Source organism: Lipophrys pholis (assembly GCF_963383615.2).
Source record: "Lipophrys pholis genome assembly, chromosome: 4".
NCBI classification, from domain to species: domain Eukaryota; kingdom Metazoa; phylum Chordata; class Actinopteri; order Blenniiformes; family Blenniidae; genus Lipophrys; species Lipophrys pholis.
Window position 1 is genome coordinate 31,958,579 of NC_137637.1, and position 22,550 is coordinate 31,981,128.

The window sequence follows — 22,550 nt, forward strand, 5'->3', positions numbered from 1 at the left end:
ATGAGAGCAGCGATAATGTTGACATGTGAAGGTTTGCTCACTCTTCTTCAGCAACGTCCAACCAACGCCATGTCTGACTGTGTTTAATACTGATAACGCCAGCAGTCGGGTGGCGGGCTGCACTTTATCGTGTGGGAGTGTGACAGAAATTTGGGAAATCCACCATGTTGACTCATGTAAACAAAGGAAACAATTTCAATTTAGCAAATGTTGGCAAAAACACCGGTTTTCCACAACAAATATAAGCACTGGAAAAACTTTGTGAGGATCTTCCCCCTCGTTTATTTTTCCATCTGTACATCTTTTTGAAAGATCGGTTCAGACTACATGCTGACTGGGCTTTAACGGTAGCACTAGTCTTTGGCTTGTGGGAGAAATCTGACAAATTCTACACAGGTTTAAACCGGTAACATTCATCCTGTGTGGTATAAATACTTTTAGAGAGAGAGAGAGAGAGAGAGAGAGAGAGAGAGAGAGAGAGAGAGAGAGAGAGAGAGAGAGAGAGAGAGAGAGAGAGAGAAAAGGGGAGCAGACTGAACAGTGAGAGAGAGTTTTACAGGAAGGTGCTCTACATGTTCGAACTCAATCCTGCCACATCACAGAGAGCAGCCATTCTGGGATGCGGTCGTCATGGTGATGTTTCCAGGCAACCTGCGCCATAGAAACACTCTGCATGGCAAAATCAGAAGTGGAAAGGTATTGATGGTGGTCAAACATCTAAAAACAAAAGTTTGTAGCGTCTTTGTTCTCTGGCAGGGCCCCTGGTACTCCTAGAGGGCATTTCAAGTACTGCAGGTGACAAGTATTTAATCCAAACATTGTCAGTCTTACACAGTTTTTGTTTTTTTTAGCAATTTCTTTTTGTTATATAAGAAAATTATTTCTCTTTGTTCCCTCCTCCTTAATGCAACATTTCAACATCTCGCTCATTACCATTTTATCTATTACATGTCCAATGGAGAGTAAAAATAGAATCAAAACTAGATCCCACTCAATATGAGAAGATAAAGCCAGGACATAGCTTCAGGTCAAAGTGTTGTCCATTAGAAAAGTTATACTCCCTGCTGTCTCAGTTCAAATACCAGTCTTTCACTTTGCATGTGGTTTCAATATCAGAATATCTACAAACACTTTAGTTGCTCCAAATGGCTCGAAAGCAAGTCAAAAGAAACAATGCAATAGAGAACGAATAGTGGATTTTCTCTGTGACTCCTCTGTTATTGGTACAAAGTAGATGGTAACTTTTATTGCTAAATAAAGCCATGGACATCCTCCCAAAAACACCCCCATACAAAAAAAGAAAAGAAAAATTCCCATACCCCATAAAGCCTTGCCTCAGGGGTGGAATAAAATCAAATCTTTCCGGCCATACACTGGTAAATTTGTCTGGGAGTCTGAATGCAAAATGTCCATTTTTCATCAGTGAAGATGCTTGAGATTTCATTCACTGATTAGATAGAACGTTTTTATTGTTATTACATGCAGCAAGAAGGATATTCATATTATCTGGATATGAAGACATTGAATCTGAAGTCTGAAGTCCTCCAGTACGGGACAAGACAGGACCAAAACAGATGCAACGCTCTGTCCGAGGCGCGGATCCGCAAATCAGAATTGTTGGTTCTGTGTCATCTCTGCAGAGGGATGATAAAATATTGAACCAAATTCTTCCAGAAACATTTGTTCCAAACTCGGGAATTTGCAGTTTTCCACTGTGTTTTGGCACAGAATGTGTCCCTCCTCCACAGAGAGAACATTATTACTTTCCTATCCCATATTTCATTGGGCAGTCATGCATAGTTCATAAAATGAATATACCAAAACTGGGTTTAAATTGATAAACCACATTCATGTTGACTATTTGAAACATTACAAAATGGGGGGGAATCACAGGGGACGGGACGTTCTGGACGCCATCATACATGGAGGCGCTAATTATCTCCATAACTGTATATGTTTAAAATAAATTATACACTGATAAATTACAGAACGCTCTACCATTGTATCACAAAAATTATGAATTTGTGAAACTTCTCATCTACATAGATAGAATTGAATCTCCACCAGCTCTTCCATGGGTTTAAAGTTGCCCTGTTAGTGACACATTTGCATGTTATTCCTTGATTTTATTTCCACTGAGGCTGGCATGGCTCTCAGAATATTTTCAGGACTGTTGGTTTTCATTGTGCTCGACTGTCTCGACTGCATCTGGACCCAGAAAATTACTTCAAAAAATCTTTTGTCAAACCGGTACCAAGCTTAATTGTCATAATTTTTTCCAATTAACTGTTATCTTGAGATACATCTTTAAAAAAAACAAACAAACAAAAAAAAACCTTCCTTTTTGTTGACTTGCCAGGTGAAATGAACATTTCACATAACAGACAGACAGCAGAGGGAGATCTTTAGTTCCCACAGCAGCTTTGTGTTAAGGCCGACCCGGTCAAGAACAAAGAAAGTGAACTGAAGGAGCCTCGGGATGAGTCAATGAGACAAATGTTGACAGATGTACATTAAAACAATATGTTACTTGGTGCTATATAATTGTACTATATATTGTACATTTCAGGAGTATAGTGTATTGGATATTGCACATTTCAGTTTTCATTTTATAATCTTGTTGCACTCTTCTTTATACCTAAATTTTCTATATTATTTTTTATTTTATTTTGACATATGTCTACACCAAGGGAGGACAAGCGAGACAACATTTACATTCCATTGTGTATGTTGTATGTACAACAGGTTTGACAATAAAGCTTGCTTTATCTTTGATATAAAATACTTATAAAGTACATAATTTCACCACTGAGTTTACATGTATATCTGTACATGTAATTTAAACATGTGAATGCTATTAAAAACTACAATAACAATAATAATGATTTAAATAAAACTGTTATAATTATATAAAAAGAATCAAACACAACTCCTGACTTTGCCTGCAACATGTGACCATCATCCTGCCTTGCTTCCTCTGACGTGATGATTTAAGCGTCTTGGACATTTACACAGCCGTAATCTAAATTACAACAGGCAGAAGCAGAAGTACTTCATGAAAACTGGTGGGAAACAGAACCTGTAAGTACAAATCAAACAGATTTACTTAAGATTTCTCTAAAGATCCAGGGGCCTTTACGATCACCTTATCACCGCTTATTTAAAAAGTGGTGAATTCAGATACATTTTTTTTTTTAAATCTTTTTCTCTTTCCGCTCATGTTTACCTCCTCACATCTTTTAAACCACCTGAGATGTCTGAGCCCAGAGCGGGGACCCAGCAGATGTGAAAACTACCTCTACGAGAACTATTTTGTGCAATACATCCACCCCCATATTCTGTACATGTCCACACTTATAGGCACTGTGTGCATATTTTTTTATCATATTGTATTTCTATCTGCTTTTTTTTAGTTCCTGCTATGTGTGCTTCTTTCTCTTTACTATCCTGTTGTACCACTGCAAATTTCTCCACATGTGAGATAAATAAAGGGATATCTTATCTTATCTTATCTTATTGACAGCAACACTGCTGATGCATTTCACAATGCTTGATTTATATAGAATCGAATGTATTTTATTTATTCATCATATTAATAAAACATTTATGCTTCAGAGGGATGTGGGTGTGGGGGATTCGTCCGTCACTTTCTGTCAGGTAGATGAACAAAAACTACGAAAATGACTGATGGAAGAAACAAAAAAGGTTTGACATGTCAGACTGGGTCTGCAACAACACGATTGGTCTGCGGTTAATTGTTTCAGCCCAGATAAAAATTTGTGCAGTGAGGAAACTCCGTGGTTTGGAAACTGGGGGTGGGAATAGTCTTAAATGAGTTCACAGATGGTATGTTAGAATGATATAGAAGTTGTATTAAATTTTTTTAAATCTCCATAATCATAATCATAGCATAATCTAAAGTTTGTCTTCTACATTTATTTGCTTTAAGTTTCAAGTCAATTGTGTGTGAAGAGGAAACGTTTCCCCGTCGAGCTGAACGTTGCTCAGAATTTACTGATCAAACAGAAACATGGAGTGAATCACATGACACTGAAATGACCTGCTGGTATTTGCACCAGACAGGAAACGCATCGCAAGTTCCACTTGACACTCAGCTGACATGATTGCATTCAAAGAAGAGAGCATGAAATACAGTTGGAGGGAATTATTTGTTGAGTGTGAGATTATGACACCCAATGTTGTCAGGGACAGCCAGAGTATCGTATCAGATCAGATCAGGTTATTATGAGTGAAATCCGTCCGCCATAACAACGCTCAGCGGGAGCTGGTGTGTTTCTAATGTTATTATTGTCATGACATTTAAAGAGGAACCTCCTCCCTTAGTGCATAAGATCCCAGTCTGAGGTAGAAAGAAGAAAAAAAAAACAACTAGAATACACACTCAGAATATTATTGCTCGCTATTTGATATAGAACAGAGATAAAAATAGAAATATCCAGAGTAGATATTCAGGAAACTGTGTGTTATTAGTGAAGGTCTGGAGCGAACACTATCCAGGATCCCTTTGAGGGACTGTTTTCCTTCCTCTTATGTAGTAACTGCAGTCATGTTGCTATTTGTGCAAGCTTTCAAAGGTAATGCCATGCCAGAAGCAGCAATTAAGTTGTGAAAATAAATACCCCCAACGATTAAAAAAAAATAATAATAAAAGTTTAAGGGAACATTCTGTTTTAAGTGTTGGCTTCTTTACTTTGAACCGATGTGAAGATCACAGTCTAACATGAGGGACCATAATAAAGTTCATGTTTTTTTAATAACTCATATACTGCACTTTGATCCTAATAAACAGGGGATCTGAGAGCTGTATTGCTTGGAAATACTGAGAGGATTGAGCACAATCCCCAATCCTGTGTTAGCTTCGGCTCTGGTGGCCTTATAATCATATCACAACATTAATGAAAAGGCCTTTTGAACTGGGAAGCCATAGTGGGAAAGCTCAGTGTTAGTCTCAGGGTGGTCCTTCCCCTCTTGGCAGCCATTCAGGCCTCCACTCGAGGTCATAATCTGATTATATTCCCACTTGAATCTTAATAAACAAACCTAAATGAATTAAACTTGACACTCGGTGCTGGTCATAGAAGAAGCCAAAGTCAAGCAGATTTACCTTGATCATGATATCATGTCAACGTGACTTCTTTTCTTTTTTTTTTCCGCGCACAATTACACAGTGTCTCTATTTTTTTTAATATATCTTCGCTTACATGTCAGTAACTTTACACAATAAAGATTGTGGTGCTGTTAACCCAGTTTGTATACAAACAAAAAGCTTGGAGACTCAAATTATTCTTTTCCGAGCACTCCCAGTTTTATTTAGTGACCAGAAATGTATGAACTAAATAGTAAAATAATATGTGTGGTCCATATAAATAAAGTTTTTATGGTTCTGAGGTGCTGCAGGGTGATTTTCCTCTGCTTTCTTTTAGTTCCACTCTGCTCCTGATCCGCAAGTGGACAATGCCTCCATCCACAGGGCATTCACGGTAATCCAGCAATAAAGCAATCAAAACCGTTCAAACGGTCACGTTATCAATGGAGGTATTATGCCACAATGGAATGAATTAAATACTGTGATGCTTATTGGTGGAAGCAACATGAAAAACACTATTTCTATATTTCTTCAAACACAGCCTGAAATAGATAAATCAGACAGGTCATATTTAAAAGCCATAATTGGCTGTTCCCTTCCAATCATGGAGGCATTTATCTGATAATTCAGGGTGTATTGTGAAAAGTATAAACTAATACACATCATGGATTTTAGTGGCATTTCAAGTTTCATTCGATGCTGACATTTCTTGACTCTAATAAATGGATGACATTTTATACTAATTGCTAAATTCCAATGTGACCACTAGATGGCACTGCTCTACCACCATAGTTACTCTTGTGCATCATTTCATTCAGAAACACACTGTTGAATGCATCAATAGCACTACAATAAAAAATATATCATGCTTCATAATATATATTAGAGTATGTACATTAAGTTTTTTTTCACACAGTGAATAAAGAAACAGAAATCACTTTGAAGTTCCATTGATTTATTGTTCTGCTAATGTCTGTGCAAGGATAAGAATTACAAAAATCTACACACTAGAGATGATAATATATCCTGTTCCTATCATACAATGTTATTTTTACAGGCATCCTTTAACAGTATGTATATATTCATTCCAATGATCCTATTAGACTTTAAAGATATAATGATCATCCTCAGGGGACAGACAACAAATATCACCAACAGTAAACAAGTTCAGCCTGACCTGCGACAAGCGTCCATGATACTGATGTCTCATATCGTGTTTCTAGTTACAACTTCATCAAAACGAAAACACAGATGTCTACAAATGCAGCACACAGTTCCCTGTAGTGTTTATAAGTGCATTAGTAATTTAACTTGTACGAGAGTGTTTTACTTGTTTGTTGAGGTAACACAGCTAATCTTTATTTATTTTTTTAAGAGAGAGCGAGATAGAGAGAGAGAAATGACATGATTATAAGAACATTTTCTTATGATCATCTTTTTTTTGTTGTATTTGTATTGGTTATAGGGATGGCAAGTCATGGCTGTCAGTGTTCTCTGTATCGTCACTTAGTCCACGCTGCCTCTGCTATCCACTGTCCTATTCAGACATTATCGAACGTCCTTGTGTGTTTCTTAATATTAGAAGTAGCCTCTCAGAGCTTTTCAAAAATCTTACCATCACTGACTGAGTGTGAACACTGTGAGTTTTATCAAGTGGGCTTGTGACAGTCTGGGTGGACCGTGAAGGAAATGTAACAAAGCCACCAGATAACTTGGCCTGACGCAGGCTGTTGGATAGTAATATTTCCTCTGCCATCACAGAAGTAGTACCACAAGCTGGGATGGCGATACTGCTCGGCGCCAACTAACATTTGTGCAGTAAATGCCCACCAAGTCCCTGTGCTGCCATGATTATCTCCAAGAATTATATTTTAACTCGACATTTGAAAATAATATACAGTCAATTAATTTGTAAACCAACGTCAGAAAAAAAAAAAAAAAAAAAAGTAATTTATAGGCTCTGACACAGCTTGACAGTGAATCCAATGCAGGTGTAATTTCCTCGGGGACTGGAGCTCCAAGCAGCGCCGCTCTGCTTTCACCGTTCAAGCCAAGCTGGCCGCCTGCCTGCGCTGTGACTGTGTTGAACAGACTCCACGAGGAAACCTCACTACAAATGGTGCCCAAGGAATTAAGAGTAACAAGAGACTATATAGACCGCCAGTACAGACTGGATGTCTACATGATTAGTGGTGAAATATTTCCCTCATAATGGAAGAGGAAACCGGATACAAGTACAAGCAGCACAGCATCTTTGAAAGCCGATACCATTTGGATGAGCCGTTTCATTGATATATATTCCAGCGCATCCCTTTTCCCAGCATGGTAGTAGTCTATAAAATTATTCTCATAGATTTAAATCGTATTTCTGTCATATATCACTGCAATACAGTGCATTTTCTTGTTTCCAATAAGAGTAGGTCAACAGGTGTGTGGGCAGGAATCAGAAGTAGCCATCCTACACAATAAAAGATGAGTGGTGAATATTAGTTCTACAGACCAGGTGTCCAGATTTATTTTTGCTGTCAAACAAGGAAAAAAAAAAGGCATACGGGCATGATAATAATGGCAGTCAGTCTGTATCCGCAGTGTTCTCCAACCACTTGACTTGAGACGCGACGGCGCTACATGTTACCTTGTTTGTCTGAGGATGAGGAGGAGGTGGACGGCGATGGGGAAGGTGCTTTGGGAAAGACCCTGTCAGTGGGGGTGATGCCCGGGCTCCCCAGGCCAGAGGAGCTGGAGCTGCTGGAGCGGTGTGGTCCCTGGCCCTGTCCGATCACAGGAGCCGGTCGGACGGGTCTGACGGGCGGGGGCCGAAGAGGGGCGCTCGGCCGCCGCACCGACAGAGCGGGCTTGAAAGTGGTCATGGTCTCGGAGGAGGAGCTGCTGCTGCTGCGCCGCTGGGCTGCGTCCGGGTCTCTGATGACCATGGTGTGCAGGGGGCTGGCAGTCGCTTCCTTGGCTCCGCCCGGGTGTTTGAGGGGCTCCAGCGTGTCGAGGACCACGTCAGGAGCGTGTTTGGCTACATTCTGCCTCTCTAGCTCACGCAACTCATGAAGTGCCGTGTTCATCGTTTTCTCTATGTCCTGAGGAACAAGAGAAATAATCCTTTTGAGAATTATGACTTGAAACGAAAAGAAAAACCACACAGAAGATGGTCATCTTAGGCCGCGTTTACGCCATGTATGATCCTGGTAAAACAAATGCTCGCACAAATCACCACGGCATTCTGTTTGCATGAAAGCCCCCCCCCCCCCCCCCCCCCCCCCCCCCCACCCATCTTGATGGTAAACATCTAACAATGTGCTTAAAAAGGAGATTTCTCCACACTTGCAAACACACTTTGGCGCAGTTTGAATGCAGCACAGACCGAAGAGCTGGAAATGGAAAAACACCCAAGACCTCACAGACTTCACAAACACTTCATCCTTGTAATTTATAATATTTCTGTGGATAAAAAAAATAAAAGATTCTGCTGCTATTGTGCCCCTTTTTAACATTTTATCAACCAAAATAATCCAACATACAATGTGTTGCATTTTGCACAGGACACAGTATTGTCGTGGAAATTAAATATACAGTTTATGCAACATATACAAGAGCTAATCCAACGTGTTTTATGTTAGAAATTCTAGTAGGAACACGAAGTTAACAAGACTTGAGTGCCAACAGTCACTTTTGCATTTAATTTTGGCTCGGACTGGAGATTTGCGATCAGTGTGAACACTGTCTTAATATTTGAAATTAATATAAAGGCTTTATTCACTTTAAATGTTCCCTACTTACAGGCTATAAACTGCAGACTTCAATATATAATAAATATGAGAAAAAGCTTTAAAAATAAAAAAAAGCTTATTGAAAGTATTTTTTGTGAAGCTAACCAGGAAATATATATAAAAAAAGACATTTCTTTGCAGTTTTTCTGTAAGAATGATGTCTCTACTTATAAAAACTATACATGCACTCATGTTTTTCAGTATTAGATGGCAAACTATAAAAAAAAAGTCCAATAATACATTTCCCCTGCTTTTGTTTTGCAGTTTAAGCTCACTTGCTCCTTCACCGCCACCTCCTGCACCGACCATGAAAAAAGGGTGGTGACCGAACCGCCAGACCGTCACGTGCATTTCAATTCAACCTGATTACTTCCAAGTGCACTGGAGTGACAACACTCACCTCGGCGAGTGCCTCCGCCTCGAGAGCTTTGTGGTCTCCTAAGCTCGCATGCCGAGTGGTGCTTGGAGACGAGCGCTGCGAGTGGCTGTTGACAAGGGCCTTCCTGTCCGGGTGGTTGATGCTGCCGGCGCTGCCAAATGTGGTGAGATGGCGTTTCTCTGGACTGTCCGTCGGGCCCCTGCTCATAGCTATCTTGTGTGGGCTGCACGGTCGAGGCATAACTCTGGGGGGGTGATCGGGAGGCCTGGTGGGGCTGAGATTCTCAGCTCCGTTCCTGTGGCGCGGAACCGCAGCTCCATCTGATCGCACTCTCACCCTGAGATGAAACAGGCAAATGATTAAACCTAAATTTTAGGGAATCTTCCGGATGTGCGTGCGACGTACTCCCCACTCTGAACACTGGAACCGAACCCACCGTCCTGCCGCTGCTCCGAAGCGGTGCTCAGGCGCGTGGTCACACGGGGACTGACGCTCACTCCTGGACGAGGTTCTTTCGCTGTGGCGGGGTCCACTGCTTGTTTCACTATCAGTCCTCTGAATGTTGTCTGTGAATGCATCATCCCTGATACATACACAAGCAGAGAAGAGTCTTGATTATACACTTTTATTTTATGCAAATGTATGAACCGGCCTATATTATAAAATACTGGATCTGCTGAAGAACATACTGGAGGCTATTTAAAAAAAGGAAGAGGGAAAGAGTCTTCATTTATACATATAAAGTTATTCACCAATCTTTTCTGCAACCCTGTGTTTTTTTTGTTTTTAATTCTGTTACTAATCTTGTCACACTTGATTGATTCCCACACGAGGCTGGAGTGGAAATTAAAAGCTGCATGAGACAAGTGACCAACGTGTTTAAGAAAGCACTCCTCTTTAAAGCGCTACAGAAAATTGTTAGGTGATTTTCTTTTTGTGTGTGTGCAATTAACAGAAGGAAGAAATGCGCCCAGGAGAGTAGAGCATGTACAAGCAAGTACACTCATCCTAAAAAGTGGAGTTTGTTAAGGCATTTTGTGTTTTTTATTAATGTTTTCCGATGGCTGCAAACCATTTCCCCCGAGGGGGAAGTGAAGCTATCGGAAGTCCCTCCAGCCATAAATCTGTCCGTTTCTTTTATACTGCTTCGTCTAACTTAAGGTTGCTGATCGCTGGAGCCGATCCCAGCTGATTATTGGTGAAAGGCAGGAGTGCACCCTGGACACGCCGCCACTCAAATTCAACTCGAAGCACAGAGAGAGAAAACCACACACACACACACACACACACACACACACACACACACACACACACACACACACACACACACACACACACACACGCCAGAAATCTTACATCTTACTTACATGTCCTGTACCACAATGTACTGATGTGGGATCAGGCCATCCACTCCGTTATGCCGGCCCTCCCACCAGTCCTCGGAGGCTCGAAGGTAGAGCAGCAGAGAGGCCCCCTTCTTAAAGGACAGCTCTCTTGGACTTCTGCCCACATAGTCGAATTTGGCAATGGCCTCGATCTGCTCCAACTCTGCAACACAAAGAACACGAAAAGAAAATCCAATTCAGAGAGTCTGATTATTTCCACCGGCTGCTCCTATAGCCGCTGCTGTAATCTGGACAGAGGATTGATTGTGTTTGGTGACGCACCTTCATCACTCGTGTTCGGCCCGGTGCCATTGTCTATCTCATCGAGAGCTCCTGGCTCACTGTGAGGGCTTTCGCTGGACGGAGGGAAGCAAAAGATGAGAGTCACACAAAGATATACATTATTTAATTTGCATGACAATTATTTAGAGGGAGGGTCTCTAGAATATGTTGTATATTAAGAAATATAAAGAAAACATAGGTTGTTAAATGGCTCCTGTAAAGAAGACACACAAAATATTTTTATTACTCTGCCTGCACTTTTTAGATTAAAAGTATTTGTTCAGTGTTTAATTATTAAAATTCATTCACCTTGTTTGCCTATATACATTATAGTGGCTAAAAACAATAAATAAATAATTTAAAGTGCCAGAATCTGCAGCTACAGGCAAACAGACGTTTAAACAGAAGCAGCTTCATTGGTCACAACTCTTCATCAAAGAGAGAAGAAAGGACACGTTTTTAACATCACATGGACCAGATATGAACATGACTATCATGACGGGTAACGATAATTGAAATGTATTTGAAAACAAGGTGTGAGGCTTTAGCTCGTGATGCTGAGTGAAAGAAAAATGTAAAATTAAAGACAAGTCGTAAAAGTCTGAGGCTCCGTTCTCACTGCAGGTAACAGTTTACCAGAACAAGCTTTTCATCCACTTCTCATCAGTCTGAAGGACAAATGAAATATCTTAAATCAGATCCAGATGAAGCAGTAACTGTGCCACAAAACGCCATCATTAAAACTTATTTTCTTTTAATCTCATCATTTGGTCTTAGGTCTGTTGGCTCAGATTACACTACACCTTTTAAACTGTCACACACTGACTTATGTGGCTGTATGATATCAGACGAATATTTTGACAATAAGTGATAATGATATGATTTGCAATAAATACATGCACACAAGCTGTGACTAAGTGATGTTTTCTTTTTTGTAACCACAGCCCCTTACGTCTGCCTCGAGGGTGGCCATCTACTGTTGGGCTCCATCTGATTGAATGAATAATCAAAATATTATGCATCCCATCTTTATGGTGTGCTGCGTGCGGCGGCACATCTTATTCCTCTCATGCGGCTCATGTCAGGGCTGTATACCGTTCACAAGGGAGTGTGAAGGCAGTTGCATTTAGATTATAATATGAGAAACACGTACACAGAAAAATAAGAAATGAGAAAGAAATTTGAAATGAGCATTATGACCTGCAGTATGTTAAACCACCATACTAAAACAAATCGCAACTGGTCAGGAACACAAAAGTCTGAGAATAAATAGCAAATAAATATTCTCAAAATTACACTGAATTGTTTTTTCCATAAGTTGCAAAAATGCAAAATATAATAATGTCCTGGTATAATTTAGACAGTTGTAAATATTTGCCAAGCACATGTTTTGCAGATAATCTTTTTACCATAGAAATTTTTAAATTTCTCACAGCATCTCATTAGTCTAATCTTAACTGTAAATGATGTGGGACAGGTTCGAGGCATCAGCAACAACAAAAAACAAAAGCTAATCTGATTTTTTGAACCTTAAAACTCAAGCTCGATGTTTGAGAATCAGATTTCTCAAAATATTTTTGGGAACTCAAGCAATTTGAGACTGGCGATTTCAGTAAAAACATCAATTCCAGTCATGAGAATTGTGGGAAATCTCGTCACGTTAATGATTTAGAGGCGTCGTACAAAGTGGTGTTAGCAGATTGTAGTTGAATCCCCTCGTCGGTCACCTACCAGTACTCCTCTCCTCCAGCCATGCATTTTTCATAGACAGGTCCATCCAGCTCCCGCAGGCTTGGGAAGATGGCCTCATGGTGGATGATAACTGTCTTAATGACCTCATTAACGTGAGCTTGGCAGGCCACGGGATCCTGGTCATCTGGTATGGGCATCAGCGTCGGGCCGAAGCAGATAGCAAGGTTGTAGGGATCCATCATGTTCTCATCGCTGTACTGGGAAAGACTTGGAAGCAGGCGATCAATAAGCATCACTGTTGTTCGCACTGCTGCACACTTGACATTTTGTTGTGGCGAGACTTACTGATTTAGAAATGCAAACAGGTATCTCATGACAATGATCACCGGCCGCTGAAGAGTCACAACTATCTGCTGAAGGTGATGAGCTCTTTCTGCACCGGACTCTACCTCTGTTGAGAAATAATGAACGCAGCGGTTGCGTGGAAGTGCAATGAATCAAAGTCCTATACGTCTACGATCTTTTCCCGTAATGCGACTCACTGGTTGTGGATATGAGGTCGAGGAAACGCTCTTTAGGGAACAGAGGGTTTTCCAGCCCTCGGAAGTAGAGCTTAAGAACGCCCGCCACAGAGTTGATGTCATGGTCAGACTGATCATCCACCAGTGGATCCTCTCCTGGACACACCAAAAGAAAAACATTTATTTCATTATTTAATCTTCCATTGCATCATCTTTCATTCAGCGAGTCACTGCAATGTTTTTTCTGAGTATTTCAAATAGGGAAGTTACTATAAACATAGAGAGTGCAGTTAAGTCTCCTCATTTACTACGGCGAAAGGATGCTGATCTTATGCATTATGCATTAAATGGTTTACATGTCCATTACACTGATTCAAACGACATGCAGGCTCTTTATTTGCACTTTAGAGTCCAGTGAGAGTTCCTGTGGCTTTTCAGGTGGGCAAAACGCAATTTAGAATCAATCAAGAGAAGATGGCCGGTCGACCTGGGACTAACCTCTTTCAAATGCATTTTTAATATCATTGACTTCGACCTGAGATCCTGGAACTCGAAATATACCTTGCTGCTGAAGACCTGCGAATAAATACGGCCGTTAGTATGAACTGGAAAGGCAGAAACAAAGGTAACAATAGAAAAGACAAATCCAGAGTAAAAAACAGCAGATGTGCATCAGTTTAATGTCACATTTACATCAGTGGGCTGACAGCACATCGCAGTTAAAACAAAGTCAATAGGCTTCAAGCATCTACTAAAGAGAACACAACTCCACGAATACACAGGTTTAAATGCTACACTGTGTTCGAATGAGTACAAGTAAAACTGCTTTTGAAATAGCATGAGACTGAAAGGGAGTTTGGAGAGGTAAACAACAATAATTAGGTTTGGTGATGTACACAAAGATCCCTGCTGGAAATAAGAATCGTACAGATATCTGCTAAATTAAAAATATCTTTTTACATAAAAATACTAGAACACTTTTTGTGAAGACGAACACAAATGTGTTTGAATGATTAGTTTGATATATTGTGTAAACTTCTTCACTGTGATGCCAATCAAGTAGCATAGACGGTGTCATAGTGACATTATTCTTATTCATATGTCCAAATCACACAAATGAACTCACACAGACACTTAAAGGGCCAGTTGACTGATTGGCTCAAAATCTTGGTTTGACTTGGTTTTTTTTAATCCCTCAAAAATACATATGAAATAAAAATAAATTGAAGAAAATGTATTTAGGTCAACATTCCTGGCAAAACTGAACAGTTAAATATCTGTGTTTATGAAATAGTAGCTGTAATAGATAATTATGTCATATTATGTATCACTGCAAAGCATATCTGGCAACATGTCAGGAATCCCAGAGCAGAGGGCACGTTGGCCAGATCTTAAGTCATGAAGCATTAGTGTGATTTAGCCAGTTCCAATATGCTACCAGTAAATGGTTGACATATTTATAACATTGTCCGTAAGGACACTGGGCTCAACAAGGATCCAGATGTGGAAGTGAGTATGCTTCCAGTAGTTGTTGAAGCGCCACGTGACCAGACATCCAAACATGATTCACATCCAGAGATGCTATTAATAGCAGCTTTTGGGCTCCATAGACAAGTAAAAGAATTTATTCATGTGTGTTGGTTAAGAGACCTTTCATAAGAGGAAAATGTTCTATCGCTTCCAAATTTCACACTCGTTACACTTCCCATTCCCCTATATCTTAATTAAATCAACATGAAATCCAGTTGTAGTATTCTGACGTTGGTCAACCAGTGTATGTTCTCAAATTATTTTTAGATCTGACATGCACATCATCACTGACAATGAGTACAATGAGATGACCAGGGAAAACTACTCGCATTAAAAATAATGAGCAACACAGTCTAATGAAAAAAATAAAAAATAAAAAATGAAGTGCAGCATACCGTAAAGATTGATGTATCGGATGCAGCTCTCAGCCACCACCGGTATCGGCTGTCCTGAATCCTACAGAGGAAATCAACTTACCATTATTGGAAACACATAAACAGAAAGTAATAGAAATCAAAGAGTCATGCCAGCAAGGTGTTATCTTCAGAAGCGTACAGAGACCACTCAAACACATTCATTTAATATGCTTGAGAGGACAGCGTTAATAACCTAGTGCTATGCGAAGTGACATCACATCTACAGAGCAAATCCCCGTTAGTGTTCTACGCCACCACACATTATTACTCTACAGCGTGTGGACGCTGGTCAGAGGGACGGAGGTGTTAGTTAGCAGACTGAACACAGCGTGAGGATCCCGCCCCGCTATAAGACAGAGTACCTGACTCCTGGCACGGACATTTCTTCTTCCCCTGGGCAGAGAGCAGTGAGGCACGTAGACAGAGGAAGAGAGGCAACAACAACAACAACCACAACAGGTTAGTGGGAGAGGCAGATCTTACAGAGAAAAAGAGAGAGAATCAGAAGAGAGAAAAAGGGGAGAGAGAAAGAGAAAGAGGAGACCTGCCCCCAACAGCTTCCCCGATCAGAGCATCAGTGCCTTGTGTGAAAGCTGACAGTCCTCAATTTGACAGGATTAAAAAAAAAAAATTAAATGCAATTGACATTCATGTTAAAAATCTAAGTTCAGTAAATAATCCTTTTATTTTAGGTTCCACTGATTTGGTATGTGATGGACTGCTGCTGTTTGATTGAGCATTCTAGAGGATGTGTCCGTGTGTTTATTTGCATAGTTGAATAATGCGACTGGTACGTGGCCAACTGACATACATAAAGCCAAATTAATTCAGTGTCTGGAGGCTGTGAGGGAGAGTGAGGATGTTAAAGTAAACCGTGCACCAACGCTTCTGAAAACAAATAACATAAATCCTCTTTACAATATGTTTTAGCCACCTTCACCGTTGTCCCGTCCCCTCCCACGCTGTCACTGGACAGCGAAGACAAGGCACTGAGCGAAAGGGGAAAGTCAGTGCATGAATGAAACAACGATTGGGTAAAAGAGTGGTCACAGGAAAAAAAAAAAAAAGAAACACCCCACCCACCCCCCAAGAACCACCAGCGAGACAGTGGAGCTCATGGAGAGACAAAGGCCACAGATGGGCTGATACCTGAATGAAGGCCTCCATATTGCCGTTAAACAGCTTATGGTTAAAAAAGGAGCGAGGTCTACACTTCCGCATTCTCTGGGGTTTAGGGGGAAGAGTGGGGGGCCTGGGGAGACGGTGGGGGGGATGGGGGTGGTAGGATTGGTACATGGTAAAAAATGAATTATAATGCAATAAGCATAACTGCACAACAAAAAAAAACATTTTTCTTTCCCCCAAAGAAGTACGTTTTCTGATCCCAATCACAATGAACTGCATAACCAGTAAATATATAATCCTGAAACTTAAATTCTGCATATAAGAGCTCAGATGAGCAAAGAGCATGCTTGTCGTGGCTTGTAGACGATCAGGAAATTCTCATTTCATGAACTGAAAAATACATTTTGGGTGCAAGATGGTACATTTTACAGTATTCTACAGATTTCAATTTGTCACAAGCTGACACAGTCAATGTGTTCAATTCTACTTCTTTTCTTACAAAAGAAGCAGGACATGATCAGCCCCACTGGCAGTCCCTTTGTAAACCTTGACATATTCATATAACTTCAAACTATTGGGAACAACTGTAGATTTGTCAAATTAGACGGCTGATGAGACTAAAACTCCTATTCCCATTGTTTGATCTCACTTATGCAACATTCAAGGACACAGGAAGGATTTCACACATCATCGCCTACTTTGTTTAACCTTTTGTGACTGAACATCTTACCTTGTCGTCCCATATTCAGCCCGCTCGCCTGAAAACGAAAAAGCAGAGACACAGAGAGAGAGAGAGAGAGAGAGAGAGAGAGAGAGAGAGGAACTAAATTAGTGCACGCCAGTTTTACGATCACATTAGTTATTGGTACGGTTGAGTGCTGGCTGACTATGCAGGACTGGCAGATGGAAACGGAAAGGGGTGTTATGAGAAAACGGGCATCTATTCAGCCAGGCTGAATGGGGTGAGCGCCATGGCGGCATTTGACTCAACGCCAGGCAGCGGTCATTCAGCGGTCGCCCTAGAAACGGGACAAGAGCCCCAGAAGGGGATGGCCCCGACTTCTCTCTCTCTCTCTCTCTCTCTCTCTCTCTCTCTCTCTCTCTCTCTCTCTCTCTCTCCCTCTCTCGCCCTCTCTCTGCAAAGTGAACATGTATCCAGGGGAAACAGGAGAGGGAGGCTGTGGGGGCTGAATTGTACAGTGCGATGATTTCATATCTGAACCACACACACACACACACACACACACACACACACACACACACACACACACACACACACACACACACACACACACACACACACACACACACACACACACACACACACACACACACACACACACACACACACACACTAAGGCAGCACTTTGATCAGTCAATCAGAAATGTTTGCTCAAGGATCATGTCAAGTGTAAAGCAGCTTCCAGCACAATCCTTCTTTATGTCAAACGTGCATAATTCCAACCTTAAAGCAGACGCTCCCGCAAGTACGAAGCACAGACATTACTACATCCAATGTATATATTCTCTTCTCTATTTTCTCTAATGCAGAAAATCTTTCATTTGTATATGAGGGATTACTAAGAGATTGTTAAGAGATTGCATGTTGTCCCCACGTGTTTTATCTCCAGTTACTCTTAATTGTCGCTTGCAGTGCATAAACATGCTTGTTAATTGAAATACTGGAGTTTACTCTAAGTTCGAAGCAGTAGTGATTGTGTGTGATAGAGTGTCTCTCTGGGATTGCTCTGTAATTGACTGGCAGTCTCTGCAGGATGCACTCTGCCTCTACCAAAGTCAGCTGGGATCGGCTCCAGCCTCAGTTGGATAAAGCACTTTTTGGAAGATGGATGGATTCTTGTATATCGCTTCCTCTTTGGACTGACCTGATTAAAAATAACTCCCAAGTGATTTAACTGGATTTCTTGCAGCGTTTCATCTGACCACAGGCGATGTGTTTGTTGACTTAGTTACATCTATTGATTCATATCATATCGTCATAATAATTGTTATAAACATTAGAACAAAATGACAAATAGTTCCAAAAGGGAAAATATTAAACTGCAAATAAAGCAAAGCATTTACCTCCCATTCATTTTGCTAATGCTACAGATGCGCTGGAATGCCCTGCTTTATCAATCATAGGCTCACGGGACTGATAGCAGCTGACTAAGGCAGAGAGACCGACAGTCACACACATTCACACCAAAGGTACGTGGATGCATGCAGGAAAGAAATTCTCCAGACCTGGACTCAAACCAGAGATCACTGCATCAGAGGTGAGAGTAGTAATTGGTGCACCACCATCCAGCCACACAGCAGGACATGACCCTTCTTATTCAGGTAGGGATTTTTCCTTTTTCTGTATTAGCTTGTTAATGGCAAACCATAATCCCTACTAATGCAGGAAGTAAAACGTTTCAGCTCTCACCTTCTCCGAGTGTCTGCTTCAGGAGGTCATGCTTAGCTTGGAGTTTCACTATGAGATTACTGCCATTCAAGTACTCCTTGTATTTCTGCAAGTAAAAACATTCAAAAGTTTGACATTTGATTACATACTAAACATTTGCACATCGTTTCTCTCCCGTCGGTCCGGATGACTCACGGTGAAGTAGAAGCCCTCGGTCTCGTGCTGATTCGCTCGTCTCTTGGAGACGTTCGCCTTGCTCATGTAGGAGTCAGAGGAAGCAGATTTGACCGACTCCGTGGATTGGCTGTGCTGGAATGCTTCCGAAACATCAAAGTCCTCCACGGTAAGCATGTCCTGAAGGGTTTGCATGGTGGCATCAAGGGTTTTCCTCACCTGACACACACACACACACACACACACACACACACACACACACACACACACACACACACACACACACACACACACACACACACACACACACACACACACACACACACACACACACACACACACACACACACACAAGACACGCGATTAAAAATTGGAATGATTTTGCATAATTACAACACCTGTGTGATTTGTAGGTAAATAAAATCCATATAGACAAAAAGCCAGGTGACCTAAAACAACTGAGAATATTTATATCCGATCTGCACATTGCCTCTGCATCCTCTCAGCGTCGCAAACAAAGATGTGGTATAAACATGGCTGCACAGTCTGGTGTTATTCTACTGCAGGCCATCCGCACAGCACTTTGACTGACACACCGTAAACAACAGAGTAATTAGCTTCCTCGCACGATGCATCGTGACATGGAAGATTAACTACACTCCTTCCATGCGAGGCAGACAGGAAAGCGAGTGTGCATTTCCATATTCATAACAGACAGGCATAGACACAAACACACACCCTGGTGACCTTTGAACAGCTCTGCGTGAGTCACGGTGGCCCGAGTGACTCCGAGCCAGCGGGTCAGGGACCGTGACAGGGTGGCCTCCATTGCTGGGCGGCAGACGAAGACGAGAGACACCCCCACAGATCAGAGTCGGATGAAAGATGAATATAAATGCAGGGTGAAGGGCCTGAACGCCGGGCGCTTGTTGCTACATGTCACTGCAGCAGTAGTGAGGGAGTTGGCCGCCCTAACACTTTGAAATGCAGCACAGCGAGTAGATCTCGGGTGGTAAGACTCGTCAGGCTGGAATCAGCTTTTCCATTTGCTGGAGCTGGTCATTCTCGTCCATTGGGACACAAATTGTTTACCTGTTAAACAGCTGCACAGGATTTTTTTTTCCCTACATGTTGTGCTTAGTGTGTTGCTTCGGAAAAAAAAAAGCTCCAGGGGAAAAGAAATAAATAGCCAAAGCTATGGAGCGGGTTGCAAAGACTTACTGTCACAACTCCTGTAACACTATTGTAGCTCAGACACTCAACTGCAAAAGTTATCTGAATAACCTGGACAATGAAAGCTTTACATTATATGTTGTCCTTTTTTTTTTCTGTGCAAGAACTGCAGGGAAGAAGCCAGATTGTAGTTTTATGGGAAATCTCTTGCGGTTGTACTTATTTTTATTTACAGGTTGCCTTTAAATCATCTCAATAACTGCATGTATTATTCTATTATGATAATAAAGTTTTGGTAAAAAAAAAAAAATAAAATAATTAAATGGTGCGACAACAGCCTGGCAGATGGGTTGTAATTGTTTCAGGCAGACACGATAAAAACACCCTTTCTTTTGGTTTCTTTGCGACGCAAAGTGCTATTTACTGGTGTAACATCTGGCGTGATTAAAAGAGTGTTGGAGGAAGGAAAACTGAGAAAAATTAAATATTGGCAAACTGCTCCTAAAATGCTATCATTTTATAATTACCAGGAGCACAAAAGTGTCAGAACTCAATATATTTTATTAACCATTCTATACACATCTTAATCTATATAAGATGTTTCCTTCCTCTTCATTTTTGCACTTCACTTAACAACTCATCTCTTTGGTGATTTAGTTCTAAGACAACTGTGATATTTTTAATTATTGTGTGAAAAAAAGCGTCATCGTCATGATCACTGTGACACAACCAGACTTGGTTAAATAATCTCAATACATTTTGGACCAAAAGGATTAGTTGATATAATAATCTAATGCCAAAACATTTCTTGCAGACATCACTAAATATGTGACTGCAGTAGATGTGCAGTACAGAAAGTATATTAATGTTTTTATACATCGTCTCTAAAAATGTGTAGCCGCCCAGAAGACAACAACAAACTATTTATTAATATACAGGATGACTCAGCGAAGTCGGCCATCCGCTCGACGCTTCGTAAAGGGGCATCCCTTCAGAATACCGTGCTTGCTGTGGATTTACTTCAGTGTGAATTGAACTGCTGACACAGGCCACTTTTATAATACACCTCCTCTCACCTCCTCATTTTCTATCTTCAGCGTGGCCAGGCGCGACTGCAGCTGGTGGTACCGCATCAAGAGCTCGGTTTGCACAGGCTGCTGCGCACTCACCTGGCACACCTGGGATTAAGAAAGAAAAATGGACCATTACCAGGATGATTTAATGGTGTGCGACGAAGATATTTAGCTCTAAAAGATACCTAGAAACCAATTCTTACGTCCCCGCCCAGCTCACCTCATCCCCCATGTGTGGCTGATAGTCAAAACGTGCTGGAGGACAGAAGATCTGGCAATGTGTGTCCATGAACTTCAGCTTGTCTCCTCTGATGTCCATGGCGTCCACCGCTCCCTCGAGTAGGTCCAACCCCTCGTGGCGGGAAGTTTCCAGACTGTATTCGGCAGACAGGTAGGTTCTCATGGTGCGTGCCAGGCTCGCGTGGTAGCCCAAGTCACAACACTGCAAGAAATACAGTTACAGATCAGCTGCTAAACGAGGTAAGCTCTCTGTCAACATGTTGATTTCTGGATGTGGCTGACGCAAGTTAAACAACTTACATCTATCATGTCTGAGACATCGTGGATGTAGTATTTGGCCACCAGGGCATTGGTAGCCGCCAGATTGAGAAGATAGTCGTTCCGGGCCTTTGTACATTTCAGCTTGTTTTCAGAGTACTTGGCTTGTCTCTGAGGAGAAAGACGAAGACAGAAGAAGAGTCTCATGAAAGCCGAGCATGAAACGGCTTCCTGATGTGCTCAAAGAATGCTTTACTGCATTAAACCAATATTGTCTTACATAATATGTGAATATACTGTATGTATCAAACACTGGTCACAGTGGAGAGATGAACATTTCTAACCTTCCTTGCTGCACACAGAGATTGATAAAATCCAAGAATTGGATTACAAATGCATTTGCAGCTTATTTGTTGTCGAATGTCGACATATTGCCTCTAATGCACATTTCCTCAAGTGGGCACGTGATGTCTTACAGACCTTCTCCTTCATTTTCTCCATCTTCTTCACAGAACTTCGTCTCTGCGGTCGTTCATCGTGACCATATCGCAGCAGGCTACTGCTAATGTCATTAGCTTTGCCAATGTGCTTCTCTTCCTGCTTCTCCGCCTCCTTCAGCTTGCTCTCGGCACTGAGGCTCTCGGTGTGGTACATGTGGTACGTCTTCATCACCTGTGAGAAAGCAGAACAAATGCAAAGACTCAGCCCAGCTCAGCGGCGGGGGAACTTGTACTCGATTTTAACAGCCTGAAGGGCACAATGTATAATTCAACAGCTGATATTATCTACACAGAGTCTGGTGTGTCGATCAAATGTGTTGCCCTTGTCTAAGTTAAAAGCAATTATAAATAAATTAAATGGCATAAAGCAACAAAACTGCAACTTTAATTTTCAATTCGGAAATTGGATAACAGGTCCCTGTCTAAAATGATGAAAGGGAAAACATATTATCTTCCTCTATATCCTGACTAATTCTGTCATTATTTTAGGGACAAGTAAATAATTA

General features: G+C 41.2%; 1 protein-coding gene across 2 annotated transcripts in view; it reads right to left on the reverse strand.

Moving 5' to 3' along the window:
* Positions 1-6,042: 6,042 nt before the first annotated feature.
* LOC308108366 (SLIT-ROBO Rho GTPase-activating protein 3-like) overlaps positions 6,043-22,550 on the reverse strand; it is a 35,402-nt gene continuing 18,894 nt past the window's right edge. The window contains exons 5-22 of one of the 2 annotated variants that reach the window (XM_080461222.1): positions 22,025-22,216; positions 21,587-21,715; positions 21,267-21,488; positions 21,050-21,151; positions 18,822-19,019; positions 18,648-18,732; positions 16,947-16,974; positions 16,241-16,343; positions 15,071-15,131; positions 13,644-13,721; positions 13,167-13,301; positions 12,970-13,075; positions 12,664-12,891; positions 10,933-11,006; positions 10,633-10,813; positions 9,702-9,848; positions 9,287-9,602; positions 6,043-8,196 (exon numbers count right to left, since the gene is read on the reverse strand). In XM_080461222.1, the coding sequence (XP_080317348.1) occupies positions 7,732-8,196; positions 9,287-9,602; positions 9,702-9,848; positions 10,633-10,813; positions 10,933-11,006; positions 12,664-12,891; positions 12,970-13,075; positions 13,167-13,301; positions 13,644-13,721; positions 15,071-15,131; positions 16,241-16,343; positions 16,947-16,974; positions 18,648-18,732; positions 18,822-19,019; positions 21,050-21,151; positions 21,267-21,488; positions 21,587-21,715; positions 22,025-22,216 (2,850 nt within the window). In that variant the 3' untranslated portion in view covers positions 6,043-7,731. Of the gene's footprint in view, positions 8,197-9,286; positions 9,603-9,701; positions 9,849-10,632; positions 10,814-10,932; positions 11,007-12,663; positions 12,892-12,969; positions 13,076-13,166; positions 13,302-13,643; positions 13,722-15,070; positions 15,132-15,453; positions 15,485-16,240; positions 16,344-16,946; positions 16,975-18,647; positions 18,733-18,821; positions 19,020-21,049; positions 21,152-21,266; positions 21,489-21,586; positions 21,716-22,024; positions 22,217-22,550 lie in introns of both variants that reach the window. The other variant, XM_080461223.1, reaches the window with a different exon arrangement.